General features: G+C 43.0%; 1 protein-coding gene across 7 annotated transcripts in view; it reads right to left on the bottom strand.

Annotated features, from left to right (window-relative positions):
* Window positions 1-20,286, bottom strand: part of Inpp4b (inositol polyphosphate-4-phosphatase type II B) — a 305,059-nt gene that overhangs the window by 219,669 nt on the left and 65,104 nt on the right. For all 7 annotated transcript variants that reach the window (XM_048333627.1, XM_048333628.1, XM_048333629.1 and 4 more), the window contains exons 3-4: window positions 15,960-16,150; window positions 13,381-13,425 (exon numbers count right to left, since the gene is read on the bottom strand). In XM_048333627.1, the coding sequence (XP_048189584.1) occupies window positions 13,381-13,425; window positions 15,960-16,050 (136 nt within the window). In that variant the 5' untranslated portion in view covers window positions 16,051-16,150. The remainder of the gene's footprint in view (window positions 1-13,380; window positions 13,426-15,959; window positions 16,151-20,286) is intronic.

The following is a 20,286-nucleotide window of genomic DNA, read 5'->3' as shown; positions in this document are numbered from 1 at the left end:
ACCCTGCTCACTGTACTTTTTCTCACTTGCTATTATTCCTATTTGTTTTCTCAAATTTCTCCTCTAACACATGTTCTTCTCACATCATTCTGTAACATGACAGTCCTGAAAGTCATCACTCCTTTATTTACAAGACCTGGGCTCTAAGGGACAAGGACACATTGCACCTAACAAGCTACAGCTAGGGCTGGTCTATAGCTCAGTGGGAAAGTGCTTGCCTAGCAAGCACAACCTCCTGGAGTCAATCCCCAGTGCAAAAAAAAAAAATCTACAGCTTCTCCCCTTAGTTGACCAACCGCATTGAAGTCTTCACAGAAATGCAACAATAGTGTATTATTTTTCCCTTAAACATTGTGCCAAATATGTTCATAAATGCACATTTCCCTAAAGAGTGTGGCACCTTGCATAGCTGCCAGCATAAGCTATGATTGTTGACAAAGTGCCAGTATGTGTAGATGAGGCAGGAAACAATGTATTTGATGTTTTTTTGTTTTTTTGTTTTTTTTTGGCCAGTCCTGGGGCTTGGACTCAGGGCCTGAGCACTGTCCCTGGCTTCTCTTTGCTCAAGGCTAGCACTCTGCCACTTGAGCCACAGCGCCCCTTCTGGCCATTTTCTGTATATGTGGTGCTGGGGAATCGAACCCAGGGCCTCATGTATATGAGGCAGGCACTCTTGCCACTAGGCCATATCCCCAGCCCAGGAAACAATGTATTTGAACGCTCGCAATCTTTCCTTATTTCCACTTTTCCATTATATTTACAGGCACTGAATGAAAAAAATAAATAATGCCCCCAATTCAAACTCAGGACCTTTCTTTCTAAAAGGATAAAACTTCCATAATATGTGACCACAGTAGTCATTTTAGGTTCCTAGATGGTTGTGGGGAAAGCAATAATTCTGTGTTTAAGGGCAAAAAGTAAGAAATCTTCAGGCAGGGGTGGTTCATGCCTATCCTCCTAGATACTCAGAAGACCGAGATGTGAGGATCACGGGTCAAAGCCCTGTCAGGCAAGTCTAATGTCTCCAGTGAACTAGTAAACAGCAAGAAGTGGAGCTATGGCTCAAGTAGTGAGGGAAACTGCCAAGGGACAGTGATCAGGCAATGCATTCAGCCCCAGGACCAACACATACATGTACAAACACATGCATACACACATGCACACTGGATGAACAAATGACTACGAACATCCTAATGCACCAAGTCCTTGGGGACATTGAAATAATACACTTGCTCATTTGCAGCCACAAAGTGTGAATATCATACGCAATCAACCTTAAGATGATACATGAACCACACCAAGTATGTGCATGGGGGAGGGGGTAGAGTCAGGAAATTAATTTCTCAACTATGCAGCATAGTCAATGCATATAGATTATGGTGGCTAGCTCAAGGATGAAACCATCTTCTCATTTTACCAAGAGCTCAGTATCTAGAGTTTGAGTTAATTTTTTTTTTCAATAGCATCATTCTATTCCATCTGGACCTCTGGCGATTCGACGGTGAGTTAGCTTTGTAAGGAGACTTTAAGACACCCCATACATGGATAATAGAATCCAAATAAAACTTGAAGAAAGGATGAATTTAATACCACTGGGAGGAGGAAACGGATGACAGGGTTCTTGAGGAGTACGGGTCATAATTTACCAGAGCGCCTCGAAGACACTTTTCTTATAGAAATATGGCCCTGGAATTCTTGCTATATTGAAATCGGAGCCCCGGTGCCCCTAAATTCCATTACAATTGATTCACTTATAAAAACTAAACAGATTTCCTGGATGGGAAAGGCTCGGTTGGTAGGAAAATCCACCCTGAAATCACAGGTATTACTTTGTCCCATCCCAGAACAATGAAAAAAAATACACTAGCAAATTTTTATGTGTGTCTCTATGCATATTAAATGGAAACATACCAGTCATTTTTAAAGGAAGAGAAAAAATGACTGAGGTGACAGCATTCATCTCTTGAGTCGGGAAGATTATAGATGCTAAGAAATCCACTTGGCACCTGACACCCAGGCTCAATTTCAGTATCACTGGCGGATGTGGAGGGAAGGGGCCTAGGCCCGCAATAAGGAGGCTCTGAGGAAGGTTCCAGATTGCCCGGACTGGGAGCAGCTAGAAGCCAGCTGCACTGCAGACAGCCGATTTGCATATGAAAAGAACAAATTTCCTTTAAATCACTGTTGTCAGTACCAGAAGACTCCCATCCTCCTGCTCTTCCCCTGCTCCCTCAGCTTCACTCCTGCCAATCCTCCGAAAATCCCATCTCGTCTTACTTTCATGAAATTACCGAGGTGGCTACAATTCCATCTTCAGGCAATTGAATCCCAAATGCCTGCGCCTGGTCTCTTGGGTTCGGCCACCGACTCCCACCCTGGCCCTGCCTCCCATCGCCTGCTGGTGAGCAGACGCGTCTCTTTCTGTGCATGCTCCAAACCCACGTTCCACTTTAGAAGCAAGTGCTTGCAGCTCTCTGCTGTTCTTTTCAGCAAGAACATATGTGCTTCTTCAGAGAGGGAGAAAATGTTATTCTAAGGGGGGAAGTGGGAACGAAAGGGAACATCTCGAAACACTTAATGGAAATGTGGAGAGCTGGAGAGAGGATGGAAGAAGGAAGAAACACACAGGAGACACACACACACACACACACACACACACACACAAACACATATATACAGTCCTGGGGGTCTTGAACTCTAGGCCTGGGCACTGTTCCTGGGTTCCTTTTGCTCAAGTCTACCATTCTACCATTTTAAACTACAGCGCCACTTCCAGTTTTTCTGTGACTAACTGGAGATCAGAGTCGCATGGCTTTCCTGCCCAGGTTGGCTTCGAACTACAATCCTCAGATCTCAACCTCCTGAGTAGCTAGGATTATAGGCCAAGAGCCACTGGAGCCCAGCTGGGAATATTCTTTAATATGCCTTTTATTCCTCTTCCCAGGAGTCATGAGAGCACCTGTTTTTTCTTTTCTTTTCTTTGTTCAAAAGAGCTGTCACTGGCTGGGAGCAAATAAACTCCTTGTGGGCAACAAGCAAAAGGCTATTAGTGGATGCAGCCCTTCCTGATCTGAACAAAAAGATCAATGCAGCTGGTGGGCAGACACCACACCGTTCCAGCCCCACTGGACATTTGGGGGCCCTGTCACTTCAGGTGGGTGGGTGAGGATTCCAATGGAGGCCATGCAATAATATCTGGGAGGTGTCTGGAAATGGTCTGGAACAGTGCCTTGAGGGGTGACACTCTCCGGAGGGAAGGCGAGGCCCGAAGGGGTGAGCCTGCTGGGAAAGGGAAGCCAGAGCTGAGGATTTCACACAGCACCGGGACTCTCAGGCCTGGGTCACCAAATTCGGGAGACAGCCATTTTCACACATGGGACCTCAAGCCAAAATGTTTAGAAGGACGGAGTTGTACCTAGTTTGTGTAGAGGTGAAACTTTAGGCGGTGGTATTTCATTAAATTAAGGTAAAGGATGATTCCAGTATTTCTTTTTCCTGTGAATGCACTGGGTTTGATTTAGGTGTAAGCGCAAGGATTGTTATGAACTTGTCTGTCCAGTGCCAAGAATTCTACAAGTAAAGCATCGACAAGCACATAAAAAAGACAGATTGGGAAATACGGGAAAAGAAAGGCACCGAAAATAGTAGTGCCAGGGGGATAATTAGTTTGTCGTTCTGTTCTCTGAGAACATTGGGAGAGGGCAGGTTCCGAAAAGCTTGAAGCTAAACTTTGTATTTTGTTTGAGTCTTCACACATACATCTGCTCTTGTGCAGGCCAAAGAAAATCTCCCTATTCGTGTTGAAGAATGGAGATTTGAGACTGTCAATGGCCGGGTCTGAGATGTTGACTCACAGGAAATAAAACAAGGGTTAGACAGATAAGCTAATGCTAGCGATGACTAGTGGCCCAGGACAAAAAATAAGAGGGATGGGGAGGAGGAAGAGGAAAGGAAAGAGGGGGCAGGGGTGAGAGAGGAGGAGGAAGAAGGTGAGAAAGCAAATGTGGGCTAGTTGCAGGGCATAAGTGTCTTAACTGTTTGGAGCAAAACCTACTACTACACAAGTCTATGGAAACAGTTTCACAAGTTTCTCTTTGAAGAATTTAAGGCACCAAAACTGACACTGGTAATTCTGTAATTCACTGTCAGACAAGATCAGACAACTTAAAGTGAGAGAGAAAAATAAAGAGCATATTTTATAAAACATTTGGGATCTCTTCTCCTCGGAGAATATATATGTGTATGTGTGTGTGTGTGTGTGTGTGTGTGTGTGTGTGTCAGTATATCTGAGCTATTTGTACGTGGGTATATCCAGAATTAGAATGTTCAGGAGTCCAGGTATGTGAGAAATTTCAGACCAAAAGAGAAGTACCCTGACCAACATGCATTTGCTCATAACCTGATTTGTTGCTTTGGAAAATAAAATAAAATAACAACTTTTTAACAGAACAAGTAATAAAATAAATAGAAGAGCCCTCTTGGCTATTTTAAGACAGCTAGGGGACAGGAGAGATGAGAATGAAAGGGATCTTATGTTTAAGGGTCTCCTTGGCAATTCTCAAGTTGCTCTCTCTTTAAATAGCCAGTCCTGACTATGAGACTTTGGATTTTATAATGTTTCAGAATCCTTATTTGGAAGTGGAAATAATTATATTTATTCTCACTGAGACCTTGTAAAAGCTCAATAACATTTATGTGGAAAAAATTTCATTCAATTCCTAATACTGTATTAATAATGTACTCACTTTTTGGGTTTAGCTCAAACAGCTTGTGAAGTGGGAGCTATTATCCATAATTCACAGATAAGGAATCAGTGTCAGACAGAGGGAGGGATTAACACAAAATAATAATTAGAATAATACTATGAAGTGATTTCTTCTACACCTAGTTCCATCTTAGTGCTCTAGGTGAGCTGGTGAATTTAATCTGCAAAGCAATGCAGTAAGGAAAAGTGTTTTAGGCTCTCGTAGGCAGCCAGGGGCAAAAATCAAGATCCAAAGGCTCTAAAAACCATCATCCGGGCTACTGCTCTCAAACTGCTCAGTGCTGTCTTCCTCACTGTGATGTGCTGAAATGCAAGCTCGAATTTTCTGACTGGTCCACTTCTATTATTTCAGTTGTCTTCTTTTCCTTGTTGCTGTTGCAATGTGCTGAGTCTTAAGGACATCTCCAGGAGAGAAGGCATGGCACCTGGGGCTGCCATCACGAAGCAAACTCGAAGTGACTTCCTGGAGAATCTGAGGCATCGAGTTTGACGCCGGTGAATCTATACTTCAGCGGCAGGCATAGTCAAGGTTTAGAAGCAACCTTGATCAGCTCAGCCTTCACTAATTCATCCAGGTCAGGGTGCTCTAGTAGAACTGGAAAGCCAGACTCTACGCGTCCTACATAGAACTTGTGAACAATGAAATATCCGTAGTTAAATTGTTTTCTCACTCAGAATTTAAAATTCAGAATGTGTTATCAACAATTACCAAACATTTCCCAGAGCATCTACAAATATATTGATTCGTCGTGTTAAGAAACAAAACAAAAACCTATGAGCTGAAGCATAGGAATTCACGTAAGCATCGAGCCACTGGGTCACACACTGAATATCAAAATCGGGTCTGGCTTGATTCTCAGTTTCACTGCTGTGCAAATGTCCTTAGAGTCCTTGCAGCTATGGAGAAAAGTCAAAAAATTACGAGAGTGCGGGGTGTGTTGGCTCAGACGTGTTATCCTGGCGCTCGAGAGACGGAGAGGATCGCGGTTCAAAGCCAGCCTGGACAAAACATGTGTGAACCTCATTCTCAATCAATGAAGAGCTGCAGATGGCAGAGCACCCATCATCCCAGTTATGGGAGGAGCAGAAACTGAAGAAGATTTTCAGCCCAGGCCAGCTGAAGCACAAATGCAAGACCATCTTCAAAAAAGAATGGAAACGCAGAAGGCTGGAGGCAAGGCTGTTAGAGCCCCAGGATCGCAAAGCCAGGGCCCCCAAGACAGAGAGACAGAGAGACAGGGAAGACCAGGAGAGAGGGGGCAGGGAGGCTGGACACAGTGACACAGTGGAGAATATTGGGGGGGGGAGGGGAAGCTTCTGTGATGAGCTGACATTCAAGCTGCTCCCTAAAGGAGCCACAAACGTGGCCAGTTTTCCCTCCTTGGGAAACAGGAAGTTGGGGCAGCGTGGGCCACATTAGTGAAAGACAGGGAAGGATTGATGGGTTCTGGAAGACCGTATGACGCGGCATTTTCATACGACCCTAAGCCAGTGGAAGGCACTGAAGGGTTTGCACTGGGGAACTGAAGAAATTAAAGCTCTCACAAATAATGTGTCTATCCAAGAAGGCGCAATCAGCTGAAGCCCAGGATGGGGTTACATCTAAACAAAGACAATGCAATTAAATGTCCCTAGGATAGGCAACTCAGAAAGCAAAATGACAGGAAGAGTATGTGTATGGTTGATGGGACTACAGCTCAGTGTAAGTGACACAGTTGTGGTAGGTGGAAGCAGAAAGCAGAGCTCAGTTTCCCACACTTCACACGTGTAATATAGTATAATATCACTTATAATATCACTTACAGTGTTGCAACACGGACACTGCCAGCCAGCATTGAGATGGGTGTCAGTGAGTAAAATCTATGATCCGGATGCAGAACACATTAAATCTCTGGTTGCCAGGAAGAACTACCACACGACAGACCTGGGGACATAGTCTAATTGGTTCAGTTTCTCTTCTTGCAATGAAATCTCTGTTTCAGCAGTACAAACACCATTATGCACATATTAGATAACCTTTTATTGCTCTTCCTTTTCCCATTTTCTGTACTTTTAATACTCAACTACGAAGATGTTGGCCTTTGGAGTTAAAAAAACAATCTAGATTCCCTCCACACCCTTGTGTTATGCCCTTGTATAAAGAGCTGAACTCTTCTATGTGAGGTAAATAGTGAGGATGGGGAGAAATTGTAAAATATGTGCAGCCTCACACCTGATATTTAGGAGGAATTCAGTATGTGGCAATCATGAAGCAGAGAAAGTTCAGGACCAAGATTCCTTGCTCTATGAAGGATCCATTGAGGGTGATCAAGTGATTTACCTAAGGTAATGTTCATAATAATCAACAACAATCACTTATCATACATTTCACACCAGAGTAAGTGCTTAATAGGAGCTCATTTGATCCTCACATGACCTTGAAGGTGGAGAGTGTACATGTCTCATTCTGCAGATGAGGTCCTGAGGCATTGGTGTCTTTTCTAAGGCCATATTGACAAGGAGTCACGAAGATAAGATTCACATGTTGGCATGTTAGTATCATGGCCTGAACTCTTAGGACCTAAGCAAATAGCCTTTCCCAATCACACTCCACTTCAACCTAAAATATGAATCCACTTTTAAGAGTTATTTCAATTTTTGGTGTTGTCTTCTTAGCAAATGGTTGCTCTGAGAAATATTCATTCAGTTGGGCAGCTAGGGACGTGTTGCTGTCAAAACTGAGATCAGAAGAAGATTGCTTAAAGAAAGACTCACTAGGGAGATTCTTCCATATAAAAAGTACACAAGCTAGAGCAAGAGGCATGGTACCTACACAGTCCTTTATGTCCAGCTTCGAATGGCCTGAACTTCCGCCAGTTTCATCCAGCACAACCCTAACACCAGTGAAAACCCATTTTTTCATATCTAAATATAAGTTATGAGCAGAAGGCATGAGCAGAAAGATGTTTAAAGACTTCATTTAGAACTTTAAACCAAATTCCTCATATACATAAGGTAATTGTAAAATTCTGCAAGACGATGTCAAGAGCTTTAATTTATTTTGGAATGGAATGCTAAGCAATAAGAGAGAAATGAAAACGAGCATTAAGTGAATCACCTTGGCAAATGAGCTCTTGGGTTTTATGTTGTTTGTAGTTTTCTGCCCCCCTTTCCTGAGTCCTCTCGGGGGCTCCATCTGAAATGGGGCTGCCTTCATTCTTCAAGACCTGGTCTCAATGCATTTTCTAAGATTGCTGATTTGGGTGCAAGCCATAAGCGCATTATAATGTCTACTTGTTCGGTAATTTCGTCACCTTTGGCTAAGCACCTGTTTCTCCCTTACCACAGTTTGCCTGCCATTACTATGGTCTTTATGTTTGTTGTTTGCTTGTTGTTTTTGTTTTGTGCTGGTACTGAGACTTAAAATTCAGGGCCTCACACTATTGCTTAGCCTTTTTACACAGGCTAGTGCACTCTCATTTGAGCCACACCTTCACTTCTGGCTTTCTTAGTGGGTAACTGGAGACAAGAGTTTCATGGACTCTTCTGTCCAGGCTGACTTGGAAGTTCAACCCTCAGTTCTCACCTTCTGAATAGATAGGATCACAGGCATGAGCTACCAGTGTCCAGCTACTATGATTTCTGTACTGTCGCTGGAAATTTCTGGAAGAAGAACTCAAGAAGTGGGCAAGGGGGTATAGTCCAGTGTTTAAATACAGGAGCTTGACAATCGGACAACTCTCTTAGATCCTGACTCAGCACAGGTCTTAAGGAAAGTCAGCTTCGGGGATTCGGAGACCTTCACCTCTTGAGTAAAGCTAGTATGTGAGCACACGCTCTGGGCACAAGATTCCCAAACTGAAGTCTTAGGCTCATTATCAACTCATGTCTACATTTTCTTACCTGCAAAAGAGGGCTGAGAATAGAGCAATGGCTCATCAAGAAACCGTGCGAATTGAGGTAATTAATCACTGTAAATTATTTAGAATGCCATATGGCAAACAAGATAGCACTCAATCAGGCTGGTTGCTCTTTACATTATAATCTGGTAGAATTATGGGGAGGAATACTTGACACCAAGCTTGTAAAGAACAAACATCAGATGTTGCATCAAAGGCTTCTTATCTCCAATCTCAGCCTCCCTCAGGACTTGGCACAGTGCCTTGTCTTTGAAGCCTCCCAGAAAATGATTTTTAGTGGAATATAGTGCATTATATAAGATGCAGCGTATTGTAAGAATCAAGAAAACAGCCATCGATTTATAATGAAGGGCACAATAGCCACAAGCCTGACTGCTGTTCTGCAGGTGTTTCTCTTACTGCTCTGAAACGCTCTTATATCTTATATGGAGAAGTACTCTTTTTGTCACTAAAGTGAACACAAAACTATCTTTCTGTGCTCGGTAGCCCTGTCAGCTGACCCAGCACACCTTGTAAAAATATGATAATATTAAGGAATACATACCCAAACCTTCCATTCTCCAAATGGTGTTGTAAAAGTGTCTGAGCTTTATGACCATTTATAGAACCCAGCCAGCAAGACAGTAGAAGTGTGAATATAGACATTTGGTAAGTTAGATCCTCTAAGGTTGTTGTTTTTAGAAACATAAAATAACGCCTGATTTATGATGGTTCACAAAATATAAATAGACCTGACATGCTGGTTAAAGAAGACCTTTGCAGGGAGCAGAATCTGTCTCTTAAGAGATTAGACTGATTTTCGATGTGGCTTGTCATCTGAGGAATAATTCTGCAGTTTCACATGACAAACACTAGGAACTAATCACGTTTTTTTCCCCCTTAACTGGATGGTTAGAGATACAGTGGCTCTGTCTATAAAGTCGGAAATCAGTAGACATAATCTAATACCAACACAAGAACTAAATAGTTCGAGCCAGCCTTTTCCTGGACCAAGCCTTAACAAGCAAAGTGACTGTAAATCAGGGGATAATTGAAAGAACTTACCTAAGGACATTTTGTCATTGTACCAAGACCTAATGTGATAAAAATGAATTACAAGCATTTATTTATCTGGCACAAGTGTGTCCTGGGTTGCATAACCACAGGGCTTTTTTTTTAAGTCATGCATTTTCACAGAGAAAACAGAGCTCCTGTCAGCAGTGTTTCCCACTGTCTCTGTTCATTGCATTAATGGTGACTTGACCCATGGCACAGATGATAGGACGTGTAGAGTTAAAAGCAAAGGGAATTTTCTATGAACTGTATGGAATCACCAGTTCTGCATCCATACCAATATTCACAAAGGATTAGGAAGTAAAATAAAACATGAATCCTCTTCGTTTTCATTTTTCCTTCCAAGAAAACCACATGGCTGGCCATGAGTACATTAAAAGCAAGAAAACAAATGTGAATGCAGAGTTATCATTGTAAGGGTCAATTAATGTATATGCAGTCAACCATGAGAAACATGATTAACAGTGGACATGAGACAGTTTTTTTAGTACATGCTTGTGCGGTGCTGTTGAGACATCATGAGCCAATTTCCTTACTCAGTTAACTGAGTGTCTCTTAATGCATTTACTTGAATGGGGAGGTAACAGAGAAACTTAGGCAGGGCACAATGGTTTTCTATAGCATATGTACCAAACAAGTTTTCATGGAAACAGCTAAGGCAAGGCAGTATATCACCTAGAAACAGAAAATGTGGCTGTAATCTTCATTGGAAAAACAAAGAAGAAAAAGAATTGGGGAAGGGGTGACATTGATCGAGATACACTGTATCCATGAACCTCCTTGTTAAGTGGCATTTCCTTTGCATACCTACTTAAAGGAAATAAAAATAACTTTTTAAAAATGGGGTGAGACAGCTCCTTTTCCTTGTTCCTATTTTCCCCCCATAGAATGTGTTCTTCTTTTACTTTTGATGAAATAATTATGTCTATCCTCAAATAATAGTAAATATATTTTAGGAAGCAAATTTTTCTCTCATTATTCATCAGGCAATGAATAGAAGTTAATTATGGATAGGTAAAACCAAAGGATTTGGGAGCTTAAAAATAAAAACCAAACTAAAAGGAACAAAAGTTAAAGAAGTGTGTGGTGTCACCTACAAGAATTTACCTGCTGTGCCAGTGCTCGCCAAGGGAGTTTACAAACACACTTCAAGAATAGGTAGAGTTTCGTCAAGTGCTGACGAGCCCCACAGCTTGGTGCCTATTGCTTCTAAAATCAATGATCTTATTCCCCAAAGACTCTAAGTGATTTTTTTTTAGTGAATACATGTTCACTCCTCAGCCATTTCTTGCCATTTGATAAGATCACAAATGTCTGGGCTGGGGATATGGCCTAGTGGCAAGAGTGCCTGCCTCATATACATGAGGCCCTGGGTTCGATTCCCCAGCATCACATATACAGAAAATGGCCAGAAGTGGCGCTGTGGCTTAAGTGGCAGAGTGTTAGCCTTGAGCAAAAAGAAGCCAGGGACAGTGCTCAGGCCCTGAGTCCAAGGCCCAGGACTGGCCAAAAAAAAAAAAAAGAGCGAGAATTTTAGCATATCTTTGAATACATCTGAGGGGGAGGGGAAACCCAAAAGCTTCTTAAGCGGCAAGAACATGATTGTGAATAAATTCTCACCGCTGTGATCTTTTAGGTCTATGATTCAAAGCCAGAACTACTAGTGACAGTTGCTACCAAACTCCACAAGGCTTTGGGAACAAGCGGCGCGGTTGGGTCTCTCTACCCGCAGGGAGTGGAGTTGGAATGAAAGGCAGGCTCTGCTCAGGTAAGACTTCTGCCCCCAGCCCCCCCCCCCCCCCCAGCAGCCTGGGGCCCAGCGCTAGCCCCTCCTCCGCCCATCCCCTTCTCCAACACACACCAACAGGGCTGTGCTGAGGCTTTGAAATCTATCACTCTGAACTAACAAGCTTTCTTTCCAGAAAGCCCTGTCGCAAAGGTAGAAGACTAGGAATGTTTTTCTCCGAAAAGTGAAAGGTAGATGGTCACAGGGCCTCCCTTCTAGCTCCCTATGCACACTCTGCCTCGACATTTTCCCAAAGCCAGTTCTGTCCACAGAGGACACCACATGAAAACACACGGAAGTACAGCGCAGCTCTATCAGTCTGATTGTCAAAGTTTCCTGACTTTTTTTTTTTTTTTTACAGTTTGGCCTCTGTGCCTGGGAAAATTTGGAAAAATCGATACGTGTAACAAAAGTTTAAAAAAATTCAAAATATAAATTGCATCTAATCGTGACCTCATTAACTATACTTCAACATGGAATATTCTGAGCAAAGGACATAAATTGGCAGCATCATTACCAAAGAAGCTAGGTACTTAAGATAATTGGGATTTCATCCCACTGAAAATCACCATAGGATAGAAATATATTTAAATCTGGCTCCAAAATTTGAGAAAATACGTCCGTTCATATAAAAAGATGGGAATATTAAAAGGTATCACATCTTTGTACATTAAGTTGAATGTGAGCATCTGTTAGTTTATAAAACTCAAAAATACAACGTATTGTGGTAGATGGAGGAGGAGAAACATTGAAGCGGTGCTATTGATCAAGGAGCAGTGTACTGAAAAAAATGAATGGAAATCCCTTTGGACAAAGACTTAAGTATTTAAAAGATTTCTAAGCAATGAGAGGAAGGAAATAAAACCTCTCTATAGTTCATATAATCCTTATCCTTAGCCTCCTTAAATATACTGTTGCAACTAATTTCCTAACAATAATGTTGCAGCCATACTTCATTCAAGTCCAAAGCAATTGCCCCTCGGTCCTGGAATGGCAGACCATCCTCAGGGTACACAGTTTTAATCCATCCTTTGAGGAAGTTGCAAAGTTCTAGAGCTGACAGAGACTTCAATTTGGTTAAACAAGTCAGAGCTCACATTTAATGTTAAATTCTCGCTGAGACAAAGAGCCAACCAGAGAAGGAAGAGTAAGGGGCTACTTGTTAGCAAGACAGAAAGGGAGCGGGGAAAGACAATGGAAACCCCAAATAGAAAATTACACAAGGAGATTCGCAGTAACATTCACTAGCAACAAAGTGCAGTCCTTGTAGCAGAAGAAGTCCTCCTGGACACAGGCTCCGGGGAGAGGCAAGATTGTCACTGAAAGCCCTTAGCCTATGGTAGAAAACTGTCTTCACTAGGCAACAGTTCTTTTCACTTACAAATCAGAGAAAAGAGGGACACGTGTAGCGGTGCACGCCTGTGTTCCGAGCTGTGTGAGAAGCGGAGATGAGAGGATGGTGGGTAAGCATCGGCAAAAGTTATTAAGACTTTATCTCCCAAATAAACAAATACACAAATAAGCAGGACTTGGTAGTATGTACCTGTAATCCCATCTACTTAAGGATGGCGGTCAGAGGGTCATGGTTCAAGCTTTATCCTAGACAAAAATGTGTGACTTCACAAACGAGAAAGGTCCAGAATTATATCTCAAGTAGTAAAGTACTTGCTAGCAAACGTGAGATACTGAATTCAAACCCCAGGACAAAAATTTGGGGGCAATAACAACTACTTTTATAAGATGATTAAAAAAAAATAGAACAGCATTCCCAAAAGTGAAATTTCATGCTACAAGTAATGCACATTTAACCTGAAAAGTACTATCAAGTACTGAAAAGTTCTTCAAGTTACTGATATAAATAAGATGGAATTGCTTACCAAGGATGAATTCCAGCTGGGGCTCATTCGGCATCTTCTGAATGCCTACAAAAAAGTAGGGGTTAGTTCAGATTTTATAAAAAATTAACTGTCAATACTAGGGCAGTGTCAGCTACTGTTTCCCATGACCGAGTGTTTAAGTACAGTGCTTGGTAGGATGAGTAAGTAAACAACGGTTATTGATCTTAATAGCTGTCTCTAGGGAGGGCACATGATTTGTCCCAGGCTTGAATATTACTGATGGTGTTCTGTAGCCATAAACAATCGGAGAAACACTCTGTTCACAAGCCATGACAAATACAAAGCTTATTTTTCAGCTATTTCTGCAGAGAGAAGTAGAGCATTTCAAAAGAGCTACCTCATCAAAGTCCTTCCTTAGATGGATTGTCCTTCAGGTGACTCTGAGCCTGTGTCCTAAGAAAACCTTCACTCGGTGGGCGGGGTGGCATGGGCCTGGTTGTTTTGCTCTTTTGTTGGCCGTATACACGAATCCTCCAAACAGAATTACCAAATGGAATGGTAAATGTTTCCACTCTGTCTTTTAGGTCTAAAACAAACCCAATGCAACATGGCTAAGTGATTTAAGATGAACTAGGGAGAAGGTGAGTGTGGGCATTGGGTCGGTAGAAGGGGGAGAGCCTTTGGGAGGGGTGATTGATGCCTAATGGCCACACAGTGTGGGAATTTCCTACCGGAGAATGGGTGAGCCATCAAACATTACTTCTAAAGGTTTGAATGAGGATAAGAAAGAGTAATAGAGGGGCAAACTTGATCCAGGAACATGATAAACATGCATGGAACTAACACAGGAAAGGCCCTTTGTACGATCAATAGCCACTAAGGAAAAGCACTACATTTATAACCAAAAGAGAATGAGTAAGGACTTGCCACTGGGATAGTATTTGTTTAAAACTGGGATAATATTTGTTACAATTCCAGGCTAGCCAAAGAAGTAGACATAAAACATAGGAATATAGGAAGAAAACCATTGTAGCGACAATGATACACGTATTATAGAAAATACTTTACTTGTTTATTTTTCTGCTACATCCATCAGACACTATTTAAATTTATTGACATTTGGTCACTAATGTATTTTTAAAAGCCACCTCTTTGCAAAAAAGTAATGTTTATTCATGGAGTTAGAATTGTTTTGCATATAGGCATTTTTTCTTGCTGACATTTAACACTGCTTTGGTTAACAATTTCAGACTTTTCAACAAAGGTAGAAGGACATTGTGAAATTTGAATAGTCTGAATTTTTAAGGGTTATTAATTATTAACTCTGCTGTGCCGTAAGTCCTGACAACCAAATTTATTGAAATATATCCAACGGGTACTTTTTTCTAGCGATAATTTTTAAAACATAAATGAAATGAGGTGATGTGTGTGTGTGTGTGTGTGTGTGTGTGTGTGTGTGTGTGTGTGTGTGTGTGTTAAACAACTAGGAAGCCAGATAAATCTTCTGGAAGAGAGAAAAAGATAAAAATCATACTAAAAAGTAAAAGCCTAAGTTTTAAAGTATGGCTTTAATTACTGTAGAAACACAAAACCCAACTAGTTCTTATGGTCAAATGCAAATCATGACCAAATGTCCACATTTATTCCAGTCATGTAATTTAATGCTATCTGATAAAAGACCAGCATCCTGTGATTTTTTTTTTTACTAATGCTTCCACCTTAAATGCCTTTGAGGATAAAAATATCTATGTTTCCAAAATAAAATGATGTAAGAATACATAAATACCAAACAGAAGGTGTTCTTTAATACCTTCTTAAGTGTTCAATAGTGCTAGTGTCCAAAACATGGCTTTAAAAAGTTATTTTTAATGTACTATGTGAAATTATTTCTTTTGTCTTTGGTTTATTTCTTTCCTACGGTTTATCCCCTGCTGTTGTCACTGCATTTGATTTTGGTACCCTGGGTATTGTATATATCTTTATGTGAATTTCAGATGGGAAGGGGAACATCAAAATGGTGAGACAAAGGATAAAGGGCGAACCAATGCAACAGCGATGCTCACAAGACAATATGTTGGAATTAACGGTACAACGTGGAGGGAGGGGACTGGGGGGAGTAAAAGTGTAGAAAAATGAGGGAGGGGGCGACAAGTTGGACAAGAATGTACTCGGGACCTTACGTATGTGACTGTAACCCCTCTGAACATCACCTTGACCATAAAATTGAATTTTTTAAAAAAGCGTTGAAAAGGAAGTTCATCCTGTTCAGTCACATGATTTAATCACTAAGCTGAATGGATACACGATGATTTGTTAAATGGAACGTTAACTTACAAAAACTTAGATAAGTTAAAGTGCAAAGGAAACAAGGTGTGTTGCTCTGCACTGAAGCGCTGGGATGTAACCATTGCATGAGCTACCATCCACCTGGTCTCAGATGAGGGCTCTGGGAAGACCACAGCCTGACGACCCCAACGTACAGAATGAAGGGTGCAAGGGGGGAACACGGGGGCAGCGTCTTGCCATTGGTTAGGACCCAAGTGTCCTAAGTGGGTGCCGGGCTACGTGTGTTCCATGAACCCCATCTATGCTCCAGGCTGAGCCGGCGCCCCGCTTACTGGTGAACTGCGTGTCCCCAGGGTCGTTGGCCTGGGCGGGAGGGAGGAAGTGCTGGCCTTCTTCAGACGCTCCTTCTTCTTTGATTTCCATGCTGGAGCTTCACCGCCGTTGACTGTCCCAGGTGTTCTTATCCACACGCGGGTGGATCTTCACCCGAAATAATCTGATACCCCGCTCTGAAATTCTGCACCTGGGAGACATCAAGAATGAAATTTGCCGTTACACTGGAGTCCAGTCTAACGCTAAAAGTTAATGGTCCGTTCTAAATATAACCACTTGCAAAGAAACTTCCTTCCAGCTCTGTTCCACTCCCACATTAAGAACCGGGCCACACAATCGTGTTGTAAGCTCTAGGCTGGTTAAATGCTTTCCAAATCCTAAAACATATGTTTTTTGCTATTTGCCTAGGCACCTACTCTAGCAATGAGGACGGGTAGCCTCTTGTCACGCTCCTGTGTGGTTTGCCATGGTGCCTCTCATGACCATTCTGTCCATTATCTTGGCCCTTCACACTCATCTCTCTGTCTGCCCTGTTAGAAGATTAGTCATGACCACAGAGAGATAGGTTGGCCTGATATTCTCTCCTCTAAGATGGCTCAACAGGTTGAACGGGGGAATTTCCAGCTGCGATAGTCTCTTGCTGTTCTGCTTGATAAAGATTTAATTGTTTAATGATTCGGGGTATAGGGTGAAAAGAATGAATAATAGTTTTTCAAAGCCAAAAGCTCAAGAGGACATGAAAGTAATAGCAAATTGATGGGAATAGCATGTGGGGGGAAAGAAAGCTACTCCCCCAATTTAACACCCTGTTATACAGACAGCCTCAAATAGTTGCAAATTCATTTTGATACTTAGCATGATCTACATGACCCAAAATGAATTGGGGGAAAAAAAAATCGATGTTGTTTTAAATCAAGTTACCAGCTGAATTAAAATGTGTAAAAATCTTTAAATGTCTAGCCAGCGCTGTGTAATGAGGCAGCGGCGGTTGAGCGGGGTGTGGAATACTGATGTGGTCTCCAGTCTCACGCCGCACAAGTCAACAGCCCTACGCTCTGTGAGTCTCGGCAACGTGGCTGCATTTCACATGCAGCTCTGGTTCTGAGAATCCATCCGGCGAACATTAAACCCAGAGAGCATCTTTAGGACATGTTACCATAGAGTTGCAGATCATACTGATTGGGTCTTAACGATGTAAGGAGGAACCTTTGCTGGGACGCGCAGCTTTCCACCATCAATTCCAGCGGATCTGTCTATTGATAAATGAGTTCTTTCAGAGCCATTTCACTCCGAATTCTTTCCTGATCAGCACGAGCCTGTCATATCGTGCCACATACTTCCAAGGGAGAGAAGGCTCACGCAGAAAGCAATGGCACAAGGCATTTCTCACTTGGACAGAAGGACCATGCCAGCTTCACTAGTATTTATTTATTGGTTGGTTGGTTTGTCTATTGGTGCCAATACTGAGGCTTGAATTCAGGGTCTCATACCCTCAACCAGCTTTATGCAGGTGGCCAGTGTTCTACCACTTGAGACATGCCTCTATTTGGGGCATTTTGCCGGTACATAGGAGATAAGAGTCCCTTGTATTTGTTTGTCTTGGCTGACTTTGAACGTTGAACCTTAGAGCTCAGCTTCTTGAGTACTTAGGATTATGGGTGCAGTAGCCAGTGCCCATCTTAATGTCATGATACACACATGCACACACGTTCTGCTTTTTAATCAAAGACTCTACTTTTAATTTTGACCAGACATCACAAACCTTTAAGAGGAGACCTAAAGGAGGTATTACAAATGAAAGAATTGGAAAATAACAACTCAGTTCAATAACTTATGAGTGATTCATAGGATAACTGCCAAGCTCTGGTGTGTGCGTTGTGTTACTTGGAGCTGAGGGAAGAGGTTTGCAGGAAGATGCCTGTGAATTCAGTGCTGTGTTCCCATTGGAAGTGTGAAATGCCCTCTCAAAACTGGCTCAGTAAGTGTAAATAAATGTGCAAAACCAGGATTCAGAGACCATTTCTGACCCTCCACTAGCATCCTCCCACTGTTGCATTGAGGTGAGGTGTCACTTAAGGTTTGATACCTGTTATCAAAATACAGGAGGGGTTAGTGACAAGCTCCAGAAACGACTGCCCTTCTAGGTGGAAGTAGAGCCTTTACCTGGTTGCTGTTGGGTTCCTCTTCTGGGTCAGTCTGGAAAGTTTCTGGTTTGGCTATCATGCACAAGAATAAACAGTGGTTTTCACATACCACAAGTATATTTAAGAGAGACAACTTGTAAGTAGAGGGACTGTTCAGCGTGGCTCTCATACCTTTCGTCCTATTCAGAAAAGCAAGGAGTCAAATGCTCAGAATATTCAGGAAAATATTCTTCGTGTTCTGCTGTCCCAGGGGAGAGAACTATCTGGTAGTGATATTATGAAATTGGACAAGCCAGATACCAGTGTCCCATGTCTGTCATCCTTGCTTCTCAGGAAGCTGAGATCTGAGGGTCGTGGTTCAAAGCGACCTCAGGCAGGAACGTTCAGGAGATCGTTTTCACCAATTAACCAGTAAAAAGCTGGAAGCAGAGATGTGGCTCAGGTGGGCAAAACCAAACCAAACAAAAACCCCAAGAGAGATAGTACCTAGATCCTGAACTTAAGCCCTAGTGACAGCACACACCTCTCTCTCTCTCACATACACACATATACACACAGACACACAGACAAACACACACACACACACACACACATTGAACAATATGTCTCACCAATCAGGGTAAAAATGGGAATTTGATCATGTACTGTATGCCTTACACCGTAAAAGACAATCTGTCAAGCACTTAAAAAATGATCCAAGGTGATTATGATTAATTAAAGAAGAGTAAGTGCAGATATGGAGAAAATAATGAGACATTCCATGGGTGGGTGGCGTGGAAGGCCAGATCAGATGACCCCCCCCCCCAGGCTTTCTTCTGCCTGCCAGTGGGCAGGATGTCCCCTCCCCCACCACCACACGAGGAAGGACAGACAACTTGTGACAGGGTCATCACTAGTGGGATGTGCGTGACTCCTCAGAGAACAGGAACTCAAACAGCATCGTGGGTCAAGGCAGAGCTCGGGAGCTGAATTCAAGTTCAGGAGTCGGCGTTAGGAGGACAGGCCAGCGCGTCCTGAGCCAGCTTGGCACTTTTTAAACAGCATGCTCCTTCCACAGTGTCACACGACATAGTTCCCGTCAAACGTGAGAAACTTGTAAAGAAATGGAGATTAAAAAGAAGTGCAAAATGACTGAGAAGGTGTAACAGAAAGTACAGAAGATGAAAGAAGGGAGAAGAGGACTCAGGTCGGTGGCTGATTGCATGTAAAAGGTTGTAATAAAGGTAACTGTTTTACAACTATTAAATAAGGCAATTTAATGATTGAAAATAGTTTCTTCCTTAAGTCTATCAGAGATCAAGCTTTGATATTGGTTATCCCAGTGCGGGAGGAAAGGGAGGGAAAACAATTAGGTCTGAGAACACAAGATGTGCCAAATTACTTCCCTTTGATCTTCCCATTATTGGGTTATAAAGGGTTGGCAACATTCTAGAACACTGATGTCATGGGTACTTGTGGCATCTATCAAGCTAGAACCAGAGTAGACGGGGAGAGGTGAGCAAGAGGGCAGCCGCGGAGACACAAAGGGACTAGAGGCTGAGAGAGAGATGGCGGCCAGGGGCCTGTCTCCTGCCGGGTCATTCAGGTCACCCCGGTGCCAACACAGGGCGTCCTCCTCAGAGCTCAAGAGAGCAACCCACGTGGGCAGACGGGGGACAGGGCTGAGAGAGAGCAAACTCTGTGGATGGACGGGGGTGGGGGGACTCCACAACACAGGGTCCCCTCTTCTCCTGCGTGGATGGACACGATGAAGACAACTCAGCTTTCACTGTGGGGACCGGGGGAGGGGCGGGGGAGAGGAACCAACACCTACCAAGTTGCTTCGGGGGGGTTCCTGAGGAAAGGGATGTGGTAGGCTTGGTGGGGAGATGGGGGCGTCGGCTTCCCAGGCTGAGAAGCAGATAGAAGGTGTGGCCAATGTGCCGGTCGGCTTCTCTGTCATCTACAGCCCAGGAGAGGCCCAGTCCAGCAGGACTGAGGAGAATGAGAGACCTGGGAGGATGGCTTGTGACAGCCGGCCTGGGGGGCGGCAACAGGGCCAGGCCTGCGACGACACCGGGTCACGGTGTGCGAGTGGGCACCTAGCTGACGGTCCAGGGTCCCGTGCCCTCTTCCCAGGGGAGGAGGAGCAGGGAGGCGGGGGAGCGGCTGAGATTCTCAAGCAGAACAAGGGATTTCAGCT

This window comes from Perognathus longimembris, chromosome 24 (assembly GCF_023159225.1).
Source record: "Perognathus longimembris pacificus isolate PPM17 chromosome 24, ASM2315922v1, whole genome shotgun sequence".
NCBI lineage: Eukaryota > Metazoa > Chordata > Mammalia > Rodentia > Heteromyidae > Perognathus > Perognathus longimembris.
This window is presented reverse-complemented; position numbering and strand designations above follow the sequence as displayed.